Source organism: Callorhinchus milii, unplaced genomic scaffold (genome assembly GCF_018977255.1).
Source record: "Callorhinchus milii isolate IMCB2004 unplaced genomic scaffold, IMCB_Cmil_1.0 Scaffold105, whole genome shotgun sequence".
Classification (NCBI taxonomy): domain Eukaryota; kingdom Metazoa; phylum Chordata; class Chondrichthyes; order Chimaeriformes; family Callorhinchidae; genus Callorhinchus; species Callorhinchus milii.
In genome coordinates this window covers 80,875-93,360 of record NW_024704846.1, presented here as the reverse complement: position 1 = coordinate 93,360, position 12,486 = coordinate 80,875, and the positions used below count along the sequence as shown (strand labels likewise).

Below are 12,486 nucleotides of genomic sequence, written 5' to 3'. Positions count from 1 at the left end.
AAGGAGGACATTGAGAAGGGTTCTCAAGAGTGTTAATCTACAATGTGGAGATTGTACATCAATGTTTTCCCAGAGGTTCAGAATTTTGAAAAAATCTGTAAGAACAATTATTTGTACCACCATTGAATTTTGACAGGAATATTCAGATTCTTAAAACGTATGTAACGAACAAGCTCCATAATACATAAAAATAATAAACAATGTGTAATAACAGACACCGAATCAGAATCCAAATTCATATTTTATTATAAGTATCACAAAATATCACATTTATCAGTGTGAGCTGCTGAAAGGAAACCATGCAAACACATCTGGAAACTTCTACAGCATTAAACTATGGAAGCAATTTTTATTCTTGTGCATAAGTGTACTATCTGAACTGGGTGGGGGAGAGAGGCTATTTTTCATTTCAGAATCAGTTCTAGTCTTGAGACTTCAGAGCAATAACTCATATCTCTTCCTCCCCCCCCCCTCCCCCATAAGAACATGCATACAAAAAGCATATGTAAATATATATATATAAAATGGAATGCTGCAATATAAATTGATTTTAGTCATTGTGAGATTAATCTGTCCAACTCTCCCGCTTCTTTGAATTGTGAAACTTATTCCTGAAACTTATAACTGGAGATGTTTTTCTGGAACAGGTACACAAAAAGATAGGCTGCAGACTGCAAGTAGCTTTATTTAAAGGTGATATTTACTGGTATTTACCCAGGTGCTTTACCATAGAGGAAAATAAGAATACAAAAAAAAGTTAACTACACTCTCAATTACTTTTAATAGAAAAATATTGATTTGTTCCAGTAAGTTGAAATTGTTTGATTTGTTTTATAATAATAATCATCCTGACATTTAATATAGCGCCTTATCACGTCATCAAGATATCTTTTTGTTGTAACCTCATGGATTCCAGACTTTGTAGACTTGGTGGCCGAGTGGAATTACGTCAAGAAAGTGGTCACTATATATCCTGTGCTAGTTTCTCTACCGGTGAACCGATCCAACTCCTTCCATTACCACATGAGGGCTTTGTATTGGAACTAAAGTTACATTAAGTCTAGTGTTATTTAAACTATGCGTGTTCGAAGACATTCAAAGCTGAAGTGTGGATAATCAATAAAGTCAACAGGCCTTCAAATCTGCTCCCCCCAACTCCCTCCACCCACCCACACAGTTAAATTTATAGGAAATGTCCTTATTTCTTATTCTGTTTGAAGCAGATTCCTTCCCAAAGAAAATTTTCCAAATTTCTCAATTTCTGACACATAGGCCAAACGAATTCCCTGTAACACTATTTCTCCAACTCTTTGACCGCGGTGGGCACGAGTAGATTTCTTCCTACCACAGGACGTGCAACACTTCACAAAAGACAACAGAAAAGAAATTAAGAGGATAATTAACATGCACTGCTCTCTGAAAGCAATCCAGAGTTATGGATTTAGTCAGAGTATACATTCAGGTCTTTTTCATCATCTCCCAAGTTTTCAGAATGGGCTTAAAGACATGCTGAAATTTGTTTGGCTCACCTGTTCTCACAAAGTGTCCATATAGTCCAGCAATAATGCATCAGTATCCCTCACAACGGAAGCCATTCGAGTTAATTCTATCAGTGTTTTAAGCCATTCAAACAGTCTTGAAACGGACCACTATGCAGGAATAACAAAGAAGTTCAGAATTGAAAAACTTGCAGTTTGCTGCTGGTGTAAGAACTCCAGACTACTGGTGGGGGAGACCTTTTGCTGTGCCATCAGCTAAATGGAAACCATTTTCATCAAGTCCAAACTTCCGTAGGAATCATTCCCTCCTTACTATTGAGTGGGGGAAGAAGATACTCTTCACACAAGAAGAAGAGTGGGTACTGCACCAAGAATCCTCTAATACTTTTAAGCTTTTCCCGAGCTTGCTCAGGATCCTCAGCCGCAAGAACCGGGGTCGACACAAAGTCTCTTAACATGCTAAGACTGCGAACAGAGTTGGAAGGAAGACATCCAAAAACCTAAGGGAAGAGACGGAAAGCATTTGTTCAAAGGATTTGCAAACAATTCTGTACCTGAGAATGCTTCTAAAGCTATTTAAGATGGCCCAAAAGATACTGATGCATTCTCCTGGATAATCATCACTTGCCACATGATATCAACTCATTGTACAATGTTTTGGGGTTAAAGTAAAAAAATACTTTAAAAAATACTTTAAAAAAGGAAAAATGCGGTTGAAATGGTTATAGCCATTTATTCCCTTCACAAATAATAATAATCTAATCACTCAATCCATGGCTGTTTGTAGGACACTGCTGTGTGCAATTGATTGCCACATTTTGCCCACAAAGTATACAGTCAATTCACTTTAGAATATATTCTGTGAAGTGCTTTGAGACATCTCAACGACGTGATAAGGCACTATGTCAAATGCAAGGATTATTATTATCATTGGATTCAGAAGTTCACTTGGGCATCAATTTGCACTTCCAAGAAAAGATCAATATGTTCATTTTGTAATATTGATCTAACTTGGGTCGAGGGATAAACTCCAATGACTTGGTTTCTTCCTCTTGTGGTCAAACTCACCTGATCATAAATAGCTGCATTTGTCGTGGCTGTTGCATTCCAGATCTCCTGGAAAAATCGGTCACTCACTGGATCCTGAATATCTGGAGTGTGTTCATCAAGTATTCCAAGTTGTACCCTATATGCAAGGAAGAGAAGAAAAAGATAAATGGTTCCACTGACTCCAAAAGTACCAGAAAACTGAAGAGAGAGGCAAGACTGTTGCTATCACCCCACTTTTAACATTAGCCACAATTCTCATTGAGGCACATAGAACAGACACAAGGGATTTAACGTACTTGAAACACTGGAGCCGGAGACGTAGGGCAAACTTTCCTGCTTGATACTCCTCACCGTCCATGATGGATGTCACCATCTCAGTGTCCTCAACAAGAACCGCCATCTCACTGTCACGCTTCCCCAGCATGCTGCGGTCATTGATGTTGGCCGAACCTGTTGGGAGAGAAGGAAAGACATCGAAACTCACTGTACATTACAGTAAGTATAGTCCAGACACGAAAAGTAATGCTTGAACACTTAGGTGAATTTCAGTTCCCAGCCTTACTTCTAGACGTGCAAGTGACAATGTGACATTAAATAATGCTATTTAAATACAATCCACCTAGAAATTCTTACCAGCGCCTTGGGACATCCTCCCAACGTGAAAGGAGCTATACAAATGTAATTTGTTGTTGTTATTGTTGTTGAAACTGTAAAAGGACCTTCAGGGTACACTCACCGATGATTACTTGTCTATCATCAGCAATCAGCATTTTGCTATGGACGTAGATTAGTTCCGTCACCAATTTGTTGTCCAGCTCAGCGTTGGTCCTCAGCCCAGCAAACGATATGTATTTGACCCAGTCGTCCCCCACTGCGGAACAAGAAAAAAATAACACAAGGGTGTGATAGCTTCTCTTTTCACCTCACCCCACTTGGCTCAATGACCAGGAGTGCCTAAATTATCAGAGGTTAAAGGAACGAATGCAAATCCAACTCACTGAACACACAAAAAAATGAATTGCAAATGCGAGTCTTTGATTCCTAAGTAAATAACATCACACCTTAATGTATTTCTGAGCAAGGACAGAGTTGTTCAAATGATGTCAAAAATAAACCTGATCCTGACCTTGACATGCCCACCAATTGCACCATTAAAGGTCTTTATAACCTTCTAACTGAGAAACTGAAATAACTAGCTTTTATATCTTGAATTTCTACTTACAGCTGAGTTTACAGCCTGCCTGACTCAAGAGCAATCTCGTCTGCCTGGTTTTGAACAACAGAAAAGCATTGATAGCCTTGCCCAGAGAGCTGACTTTCTCTACTTTGAGATCCCATTTGAATCCCATCTGCTTTGGGTGAAGAGTGAAGAGTGTTTCCTTTAATGAAGAGCCAGTCAGAATCCAATAAGTAGGCAGCAAATTGTAGAAACAGACAAAACGTTAGAAACACTTACTGTCGAGTTTTAAGCGTTCTATGATTGAATGCTCCCCTCTGCACATGGTGCTAGATTAAAACAAATTGAAAGAGTTATTTAGCAGTAAACGCATTTATAACATCCAGGCTCGACTATGGAAATTCCTTGCTTGTCGGCCTCCCCGACTCCTCCCTCCATCGGCTGCAGATCAGCCAGAACTATGCAGCCCATGTCCTCTCCCGCACCAGGCTCCATGACCCTATCACCCCTATCCTCGCCCGACTCCACTGGCTTCCCATCACACAGAGGATACAGTTCAAGATCCTGGTCCTCACCTTCAAACCCCCCCCCCCCCCCCCATGGCCTTGCTCCCCCCTATCTGCAACTTCCTAACCCCCTACCAACCTGCCCAGTCTGTCCGCTCAGTGGATTCCAGGCTGCTTCACGTCTCTGCCTCGCCCACCCCACCACAGGCCTTCAACCACTCTGCCCCCACCCTCTGGAACTCCATCCCATAGTCCCTCCACCTCGCCCCGTCCCTTGCCTCCTTCAAGACCTGTCTCAAGATCCTCCTCTTTGACTGTGCCTTCGATCACCCTACTTCCCCTCCGCCCTCCATCCTCCCTGATCCCGACCACCAGCTCAGGTCCGAAACACTGATTGTTCAGCGCCTTGGGACGTCCTCCCGACGTGAAAGGCCCTCTATAAATGTAATTGTAGACTGGGGTTTTAGTCCCTTTATTATTACCAAATTTGAGATTTTAGAGGCAGACGTGATAAGGCGCTATATCAAATGCAAGCATTATTGTCATAACATAGATCTGCAAACGCAGTGATCTCAGGAGAATTGGTTTACCGGAAAGTGAAGTGCAGAATGGTCTGGATTGAATTCCCCCCGCCAGTTGTTATGTCGCCTTGAAATCCAGGTAATAACGGAACGAGAATGTAAACACGATATGTCTTCCCCGCACTGAGAAAAAAAATGAAAAGATTAATTAATACGTGTGCAATATGAAGCACCATTAATGAACGTAAATCTTCTTCCTCCAACAACAAAGGAGTCTGATCTGTGAATCACATTTAGTTTGGGGGATTTTAAAATGTGATAAGGCGCTATATCAAATGTAAGGATTATTATTATTCCTCTGCTCAGCGGGCACTGGCCTGCTCCAGGTCAGGCCTTCAGCTTTTCTGCCCCCTTTGAAACTCCATCCTGGATACCCTAAGCCTCGCCCCCTTCCTCGCCTCCTTAAGGACCCACCTCAAGACCTTCCTTTTCGACTGTGCCTTTGGTCAACTTGACCTCACCCACTCTCTGATCCCAAACCTCAGCTCGGATGCAAACTCCTCATTTTCCAGCGCATTTGGACGTCTTCCTGACGTGAAAGAGGGAGGGGGTGGGTGGGGGGGGGGGAGAGAAAGAGAACCAGAACACCCTCCTCTTGAATTACTCAGAACTAGCATCAGCAGAGTTGATAAAAGGATTGTCTTTTTATGTTGTCTCACATCGAGAATAGGAAGAGGTACTATATCGAATAAATTTGACAGTTTTATGAACCCATTTGGCCCCATTCCGGGACTTTTCAAATCAATTTTGTCGCATCATTGAATCATGCATTGAAATGGCAGGATTGTTTGGGCACAAAAGTAGTTATTTTGAACTTGGGAGTTTGGAGTCAGATAACTTAGGAGATGCTTTTGAAACCAACTCACTTGTGTGCTTTGAGAATCCTATCTACAATAACATCTCCAATCCGATTGTACACATTTCGTTCATCCGCACAGCTGATGAAAAACTGGTTCTAAGAGAAAACGAAGAAGATGACTGCGTGAGATTAAATCTACATCTGCATAGTGTTGTTTAGCACAAGTTGTAAATTCAGGATGCTGACACTGGATCAAAACAAAGTTTACATGGCAGAAATGTAAGTTAAGATCAAATTATAAGCCTTTTTACTGGTTCATTTTTACCTCAATGTATATGAAGTGTTCACTGTCACGAATCACTTGCAAATAAGCATTGTAGATGGAACTTTCACATGAACCAGCAGACCAACATTCAACTGATCGGAGGACCTGAAAGAAACGTTGATCCAAACTGATTAAAGGTTTCTGCGTTACAATGCATTTGACACAATGCCATCGACAGCTCAAGTTACCACTCACCTGAACATTAGAGGTTACACAGTCTGGAATGACAAACGGCAGCTTGTCTGCAGTATCGTGAGACCTTGGCAATAGGTAGGGGAAGAGAGGAGCTTTGTATTTTGCCTTCACGATCTGAAACATTAGAATATTTGGTTTTCTATATACTTAAAAAAAACTCGGTTGAACGGTTTCCTCAAGCAGTGGATGAAAGTGAGTCAGTTTTTCCTACCTAATCGATCACTCTCTGTTGTATAGAATGAGTCAGACCTAAAATAAACCTATGCTATTCTGTCCCAACAACATAGAAATAACAAAAAAAAAAAAAAGCCACAAAATGCTCCTCAAAGCCTATTTCATTTATTTAATGTCATGTTTCCAGAATAGTTCCAGTTGTCTGTTCTGGATAACCCATTCCAGTTCTTGACGCTCGCCAATCGAAGTGAGTACTTCCTGATGTCTCCTAAACTTGTGCTTTATATGCCTGAAACTTTACCCTCTTCTCTCACTGCCTTAGAGCAATACCTCCTATACAACTACCGATTGCAATACCTCCTATTTTAACAGTCTTCAAATTTATTGAGACCAGTTAGATGGATCGCAATGTCCTTTATATTGCTTCTATTTCAGGAAAATTAGAAGTCTGTTAGCTCTCAACCGTACCCAATTATCTTCTCAACATATCCCTCAATCCCTTCTTGCTCGTGTCATAAAAAATTCAGCATTCAATTCAAATTGATTATTGTCCTAAGCATGAACAGCAGTTTCAATATTTTTCTGGAAAAAAATGGTAATACAAAGCACAAGAATGTAGCTTTGGATCGTGGAAACTTTTGGTTCCTGAGATGCTACCTTGGTGAAGTTCCATCGCTGTATGAAGTGCCGGGCTACATCACGTGCCGCTCCGCCGTGCACCACCACGCCAATGTCACGCCATGGCATGCGTGGAGTCGTGCATCGGTCGATGAAGTCTACAGAGGAGATAACAAACATCAATCTTTCAGAGTTTCAAAGATAAAAGGCTGGACAGTTAAGACACAAGATCAGTGAGCTTTATCTTACCCTCAAAAGGCTTGTCCAATTGCACCCAATCCTTCAGAATGAAGTTGCAATAGTCTTTTCCTAACCAGAACTTTTGGTTTGTTTGGTCAGGAATAAGCAGATGTTCCTTAGGCTTCTCATTGCTGAAGTCCTCACTTTCCTGATGCCTCTCTGAATGGTCTGCGTTGTTGTGATCAAGAATCTTGAAGGAAAAAAAGAACAAAAGAACAACACCTATACACTGGATTTATTACCCTCCCTGCCTTCCTCCACCGCTCCTGATCCCAGCACCCTGCTCGGGTCTATATCCCTGAATGTCCAGCACCTTGGGACGTCCTCCCAAAGTGAAAGGCACTGACGAGGGGTCGTGGACCCGAAATGTTGACTCACTTTCCTTTCTCCATAGATGCTGCCTGACCTGCTGAGTTTTCCCAGCTCTCTCTGTTTTTGTGTGTAAATGTCACTTGTTGTTCAAAATTTTTGAATCATATACCAGCTCGGACTTGTGATCGACTTGATCTGGGTTTTCCAAGTCTGTGATACGATACTCATGATCATCAAACCGCCCGTACGCCAGGTCAATTCCACCGAGAAATGCTACCGACTGATCAATCACCACCAGTTTCTCATGGTGCGCCCACAGCAGTACGGTCGAGGAGACGTGATCTGGATGCCTCATCACCTGCTCGAAGAAAGAAAGGAGAAAAGCTGAGTCATTTGGGTGAAGAACACAATGCATTACACGGGGCAAAGTTGGCAAGTCCTCGGAACTTTCCTGCTTCATGCATTTCTGCCCTCACCCTCTGGAACTCCATCCCGGGAACTGCTCCGTCTCGTTCCCTCCCTCCCTCCCGTTGTTCAAGGTCCAACTCAAGACTGACCTCTTTGACTGCCCTTCAGTCACCTTGGGACACTGGTGCGTAATTGGTTGCCGCGGTATGCCCACAAAACGTACAATTACTATACAATATGTTCTGTAATGCACTCTTTGAGACGTCTCAAGGACGCGATGAGGCACTATATCAAATGCAAGGATTATTTTTATCTTTCCCTTCCCCACTCTCGGCTCACACTCCCGGCTTGGATGCTATATCAGTATTGGGATGTCCTCACAACGTAACACACTATGCAATTGTAAATATTTATTATATTGTATTGCGAACTAACTATATAATACTTGCATTTGATATTGGGTTCCTACTTACTGCTAGGTGAACAGGCTTGTGGAAGAAGGAAACTTAGAAAAAGTGAGAGTAGACAGAGTGGGGAAATGTGATGGTAACTAAGTCTGTTTTATTGGAGGAATTTCAGAGGATTTAATTCCCAAACCATCTTCATCGGCATTTATTTCACATCTTCCAATAATCTGTGGACAGAGTGGAGCACACCAGAATCCAGCCAGATCCAGCCAAGATATAGAAAGCTATTTCAGATCCCATATTCACCACCTTCAAAAATGTCAAACGAGCAGGTTCTCATTTATGATTTAAAGACTCTTTAATTCTTGCACTTTGCATAATGATGATGAGGTACCAGTTTGGGTTGTTTCAAACCAGTTATCATAGGTCAAACAAACTGGGTTTGGCAGAGGAAAGAGCATTAGATTACATGTTCTGAACCTGTATGAATCTCTTAACATCTGTCGCTAGAGGTGAAGTGGAGCCAGGGCACGTTGCTGTCAATTTGAGACTGAGACAAATGAAAACCTGTACCGTTATATTCGAATGAAGAGATGTCAACGTCCTCTTGCTATAGTCACTGTTAATGCCTAGTGCCAATTCCACCTCTTTATACAGCAAGACAAAGATCTTCACTCCCTGCTCCTGAGAAAAAACAAACAAGCAGAACATTATCTGTACGTTAAATAGGGATCAAGCAGTTCATTCAGTTCATTTTAACCCAAAAGACGTTAAATTGGATTCAGAATCCGAGGTAAAATGAACATAAACTGTCAGATTATGTACAGATTCATACACATACACATAAGATCCAGATTAAAGATGGGAAATCCCAGTTGTCAGTGTCGTTTGGCAACTCTTACTGGTAAGAAACATGCCAGGAAGGGGGGAGAGTTGTGCTAAAATGTACTGCACAGAACATGGCAACCTAGTCTCTAGGTATTCTCAATTGATATTGAAAGTGTGGATGCATCAAGAAGAGAAATAGGCCCAAGAAGTGACAAGTTCATGATCTAGTTCTGCCACATTGACTCCAATGAAGAGTTTGTATCCCAATTGAACACGAGATCAAGATCTTCTGCGCACAAATTGGACCGTCTTATCAATGTAACAAAGCAGATTGGTGGAGTTCCATAATTCTGCCACTAGGTGGCACTAGGGCATTTGGTAAATACTTCACTATAGTTCTATATTACATTTCTAAAACATGGGGAAGAGAGTTACAGCAGCAACAACAAATTACATTTATACAGCGTCTTTCATGTCAGGAGGACATCTCAAGGCGTTGGACAGTGGAAAGGTTTGCACCCGAGCTGGGGGTTGGAGTCAACAGGAGCGAAGGTCAAGTGAGGTGGAGGTAGAAGGGTGACCGAAGGCACGGTCAAAAAGGAAGATCTTCAGATGGGCCTTGAAGGCGGTAAGGGAGACGCTGATGGGAGCCAAAAAGGAGGGCCTCGGTCTTGTCAACATTCAACTGGAGAATATCGATTCTCATCCAGGAATTGATGTCTGACAGACAATCCATCAGACTGGAGTCAAGGGTGGAGGCAGAGAGATAGAGTTGCATGTCACCCGCATACATATGGACGTTAACCCCATGTCTGTAATGATATCACCGAGCGGGAGCACGTGAATATTAAAGAGTAGAGAACCAAGGACAGATGCCCCCTTGTTCTGGCACCAATTTACCACCTGCAGACGGTCACATTATGAATGAAGGATGCCATGGTGCAATTAATGAAAACTCTATTAGATTCTCATTCTCAGACCTGATTTTTAAACACGCATTATTAGTTGTAGATATAAAATGAAGGCTGAGATCAGCTCACTGGTTACGTACTGCTTTGCGTTTCAGAACATTATCCAGCTGCCAGTAGTCATCCTTTGCTGGTCTTTTCAGGTAGATTTCAGGGCTCAGCCTGCCACAAAACAGAAGCTTGGTATTATTTACTGCTTTAACTCGATAATCAAAGCAATAGCAGAGGATAGAAATCTATCAAAACACTACTTCAGCGAGCGAATAGTAAACATATGGAACAGGCTCCCTAGGGAGACAGAAGGTGGAAGCAGAAAGTGTCGATACTCTCAAAAGCAAATTAGATCATTTATTTTTAGGAAATAATTTCGTGGGATACAGTATTTAGGACCCAACATGTGCGTGTGACTGCCAGGATGGCGGAAGCCGAAGTGGATGGACCTTGGTCTTCTTTCGTCCATCAAATTCTTATATTCTTAAGAGAGGCTCTATTCAGTAATCTCTCTATGCAGGGGTTCAAATTCAAACCAGGGCTAATTATTCCCTTTTTTTCTGATTTAATTGTAACGTTATCTGGAAAAGCCAAGGCAGTGTGGGTAGTCCAGCTCCTTGTGCCACAAACACGTGCAGTCTGCGTGTCTCTGGGGATAGAATACTCCACCCCAGACAAACGGAAACCAAACATAGAATTGACTCGGATACTGTTAAGCACAGTGACGGGTTTCTGCATGTGTCGGATATTCTAGCTGACAAAAAAAACACCCAAGCAATGGGAAAATGCTGCTTGTTCCAAACAGTCATTGAATTAGTCATTTTGATTTATGATTCCGGAGTGCACAATCTCGTTGCTGCTTAATCAACGCGTTCTGTGTAAACTGGAAGAATAAATAATCAGAGGGTGAAAGACATTAATTTGCACTTTTCTTTGAAAAAACGCAATACACAAATTTTGCATTTGAGAGATTTATCAAGTCTCAAAGTGCTTCGTAGAATATACTGTACAGTGAATTGACTGTATATTTCCTGGTAGTCAATTCATTCCCCCATCACCAAAAAAAAATCAAGAAACTCACCACCAGTCAGCGATGAAGATCTCAGCTTTAGCTTGTTCCAAAGCATCTGCTACAGCAGAGAAATACGAACTGCCATTCACAAACCTACAAGCAAGAAGCCATCATTAGGGCAAACCTCTGATGGGTTCGGTTCCTTCAGAGTCGACTGGCGTTTTTTTAGCCAGGTGCAAGGCCGAAAACATCAGAGATCTAGCTCTTCGCAAGACATTCTGTTCAATGGAGGGTGGGGGGAAAGTTAATTTCACTCTGAAGACAGGATCAGGCAGTTGACAGGAACTTTAACCAGCAGTTTAGCAGTTATACAAAGGGAGTGAGAATTACCATCGGGCCAGAATGTTGTGTCGGGCTGGAACAAAAGAATCAAATCGATGCTCCGTCAGGAAATCTTGACCGTGCCTTTCAGCCAGATTGGTTATCTCCTGTTTCCACCAGCACGCCTGCCGGTAACTGCTGCATTTGATGATTAACGTCCTGGAGAACAAATTGCAAAGAAATCAAAAAAAAATTGCGGGAATGGATGAGTGGCGTTTCTAAAGGTGCCGTGTTCACTTTCCAATCCCAGAGGAGTTAATGCCGGTTTATCACAGCCCCGCAGACACTGAATGTTGAACTAGACAAAGCCTTGATGAAAATTAAGACTTTTGGGGGTTGTTGTTTTCCGTTCTTAAGAATCTTACAGCACAGAAGGAAGCCATTCGGCCCATCTTGCCTGCGCCGGCTCTTTGAAAGAGCTATCCAACCAGTCCCACTCCTCCACTCTTGCCCCATAGCCCTGCACATTGTTCCTTTTCGAATACTGCACATATCCAATTCCCTTTCGAAAGCCACTATCCAATCTGCTTCCACCACCCTTTCAGGCAGTGCTTTCCAGACCGTAACAATATCTCCAGGTAAAAAAAAAAAGGTCCCCCTCATCTCCCCTCGGTTTCTTTTGCCAGTTATTTTAAAGCTGTGTCCTCTGGTTACCAACCCACCTCAGGGGAGCAAATTTGTCTTTAGATGTGAGTTCAGAGTTGCTGGGTTGCATTCCCCTGGATCAGAAGATAGTGGGAATCAAGCCCCACATTGGTCTGGATCTTACAGTTCATGGTGGCAGTCCAGTTGGAGGAGGAGGCACCAATAACAACGGTGCTTACAGTCACCTACCCCTGGCTCGGTGTCGTGCTTTGCCACTGTCAAGCGCTCTGGGGCGCTACCCTGCATGAGGGGCACTATCTAAATGGAAGTTGTTGTACATTTGTATAGCAGCATTCACGTCGGGAGGACGTCCCAAGGCACTGAAAGGCTGAGGCAACATTCAGATGGGATGCTAACCTGAGGCTCTACC

General features: G+C 42.4%; 1 protein-coding gene across 3 annotated transcripts in view; it reads right to left on the bottom strand.

Moving 5' to 3' along the window:
* Window positions 1–222: 222 nt before the first annotated feature.
* LOC103190576 (phospholipase D1) overlaps window positions 223–12,486 on the bottom strand; it is a 33,054-nt gene continuing 20,790 nt past the window's right edge. For all 3 annotated transcript variants that reach the window (XM_007911410.2, XM_007911409.2, XM_007911411.2), the window contains 16 exons: window positions 11,481–11,630; window positions 11,160–11,243; window positions 10,171–10,249; window positions 8,865–8,975; window positions 7,646–7,834; window positions 7,174–7,354; window positions 6,964–7,082; window positions 6,133–6,246; window positions 5,938–6,042; window positions 5,680–5,768; window positions 4,823–4,936; window positions 4,006–4,055; window positions 3,286–3,420; window positions 2,846–2,999; window positions 2,568–2,685; window positions 223–1,999 (listed from right to left, as the gene is read on the bottom strand). In XM_007911410.2, coding sequence (XP_007909601.2) covers window positions 1,775–1,999; window positions 2,568–2,685; window positions 2,846–2,999; window positions 3,286–3,420; window positions 4,006–4,055; window positions 4,823–4,936; window positions 5,680–5,768; window positions 5,938–6,042; window positions 6,133–6,246; window positions 6,964–7,082; window positions 7,174–7,354; window positions 7,646–7,834; window positions 8,865–8,975; window positions 10,171–10,249; window positions 11,160–11,243; window positions 11,481–11,630 — 2,017 coding nt within the window. In that variant the 3' untranslated portion in view covers window positions 223–1,774. The remainder of the gene's footprint in view (window positions 2,000–2,567; window positions 2,686–2,845; window positions 3,000–3,285; window positions 3,421–4,005; window positions 4,056–4,822; window positions 4,937–5,679; window positions 5,769–5,937; window positions 6,043–6,132; window positions 6,247–6,963; window positions 7,083–7,173; window positions 7,355–7,645; window positions 7,835–8,864; window positions 8,976–10,170; window positions 10,250–11,159; window positions 11,244–11,480; window positions 11,631–12,486) is intronic.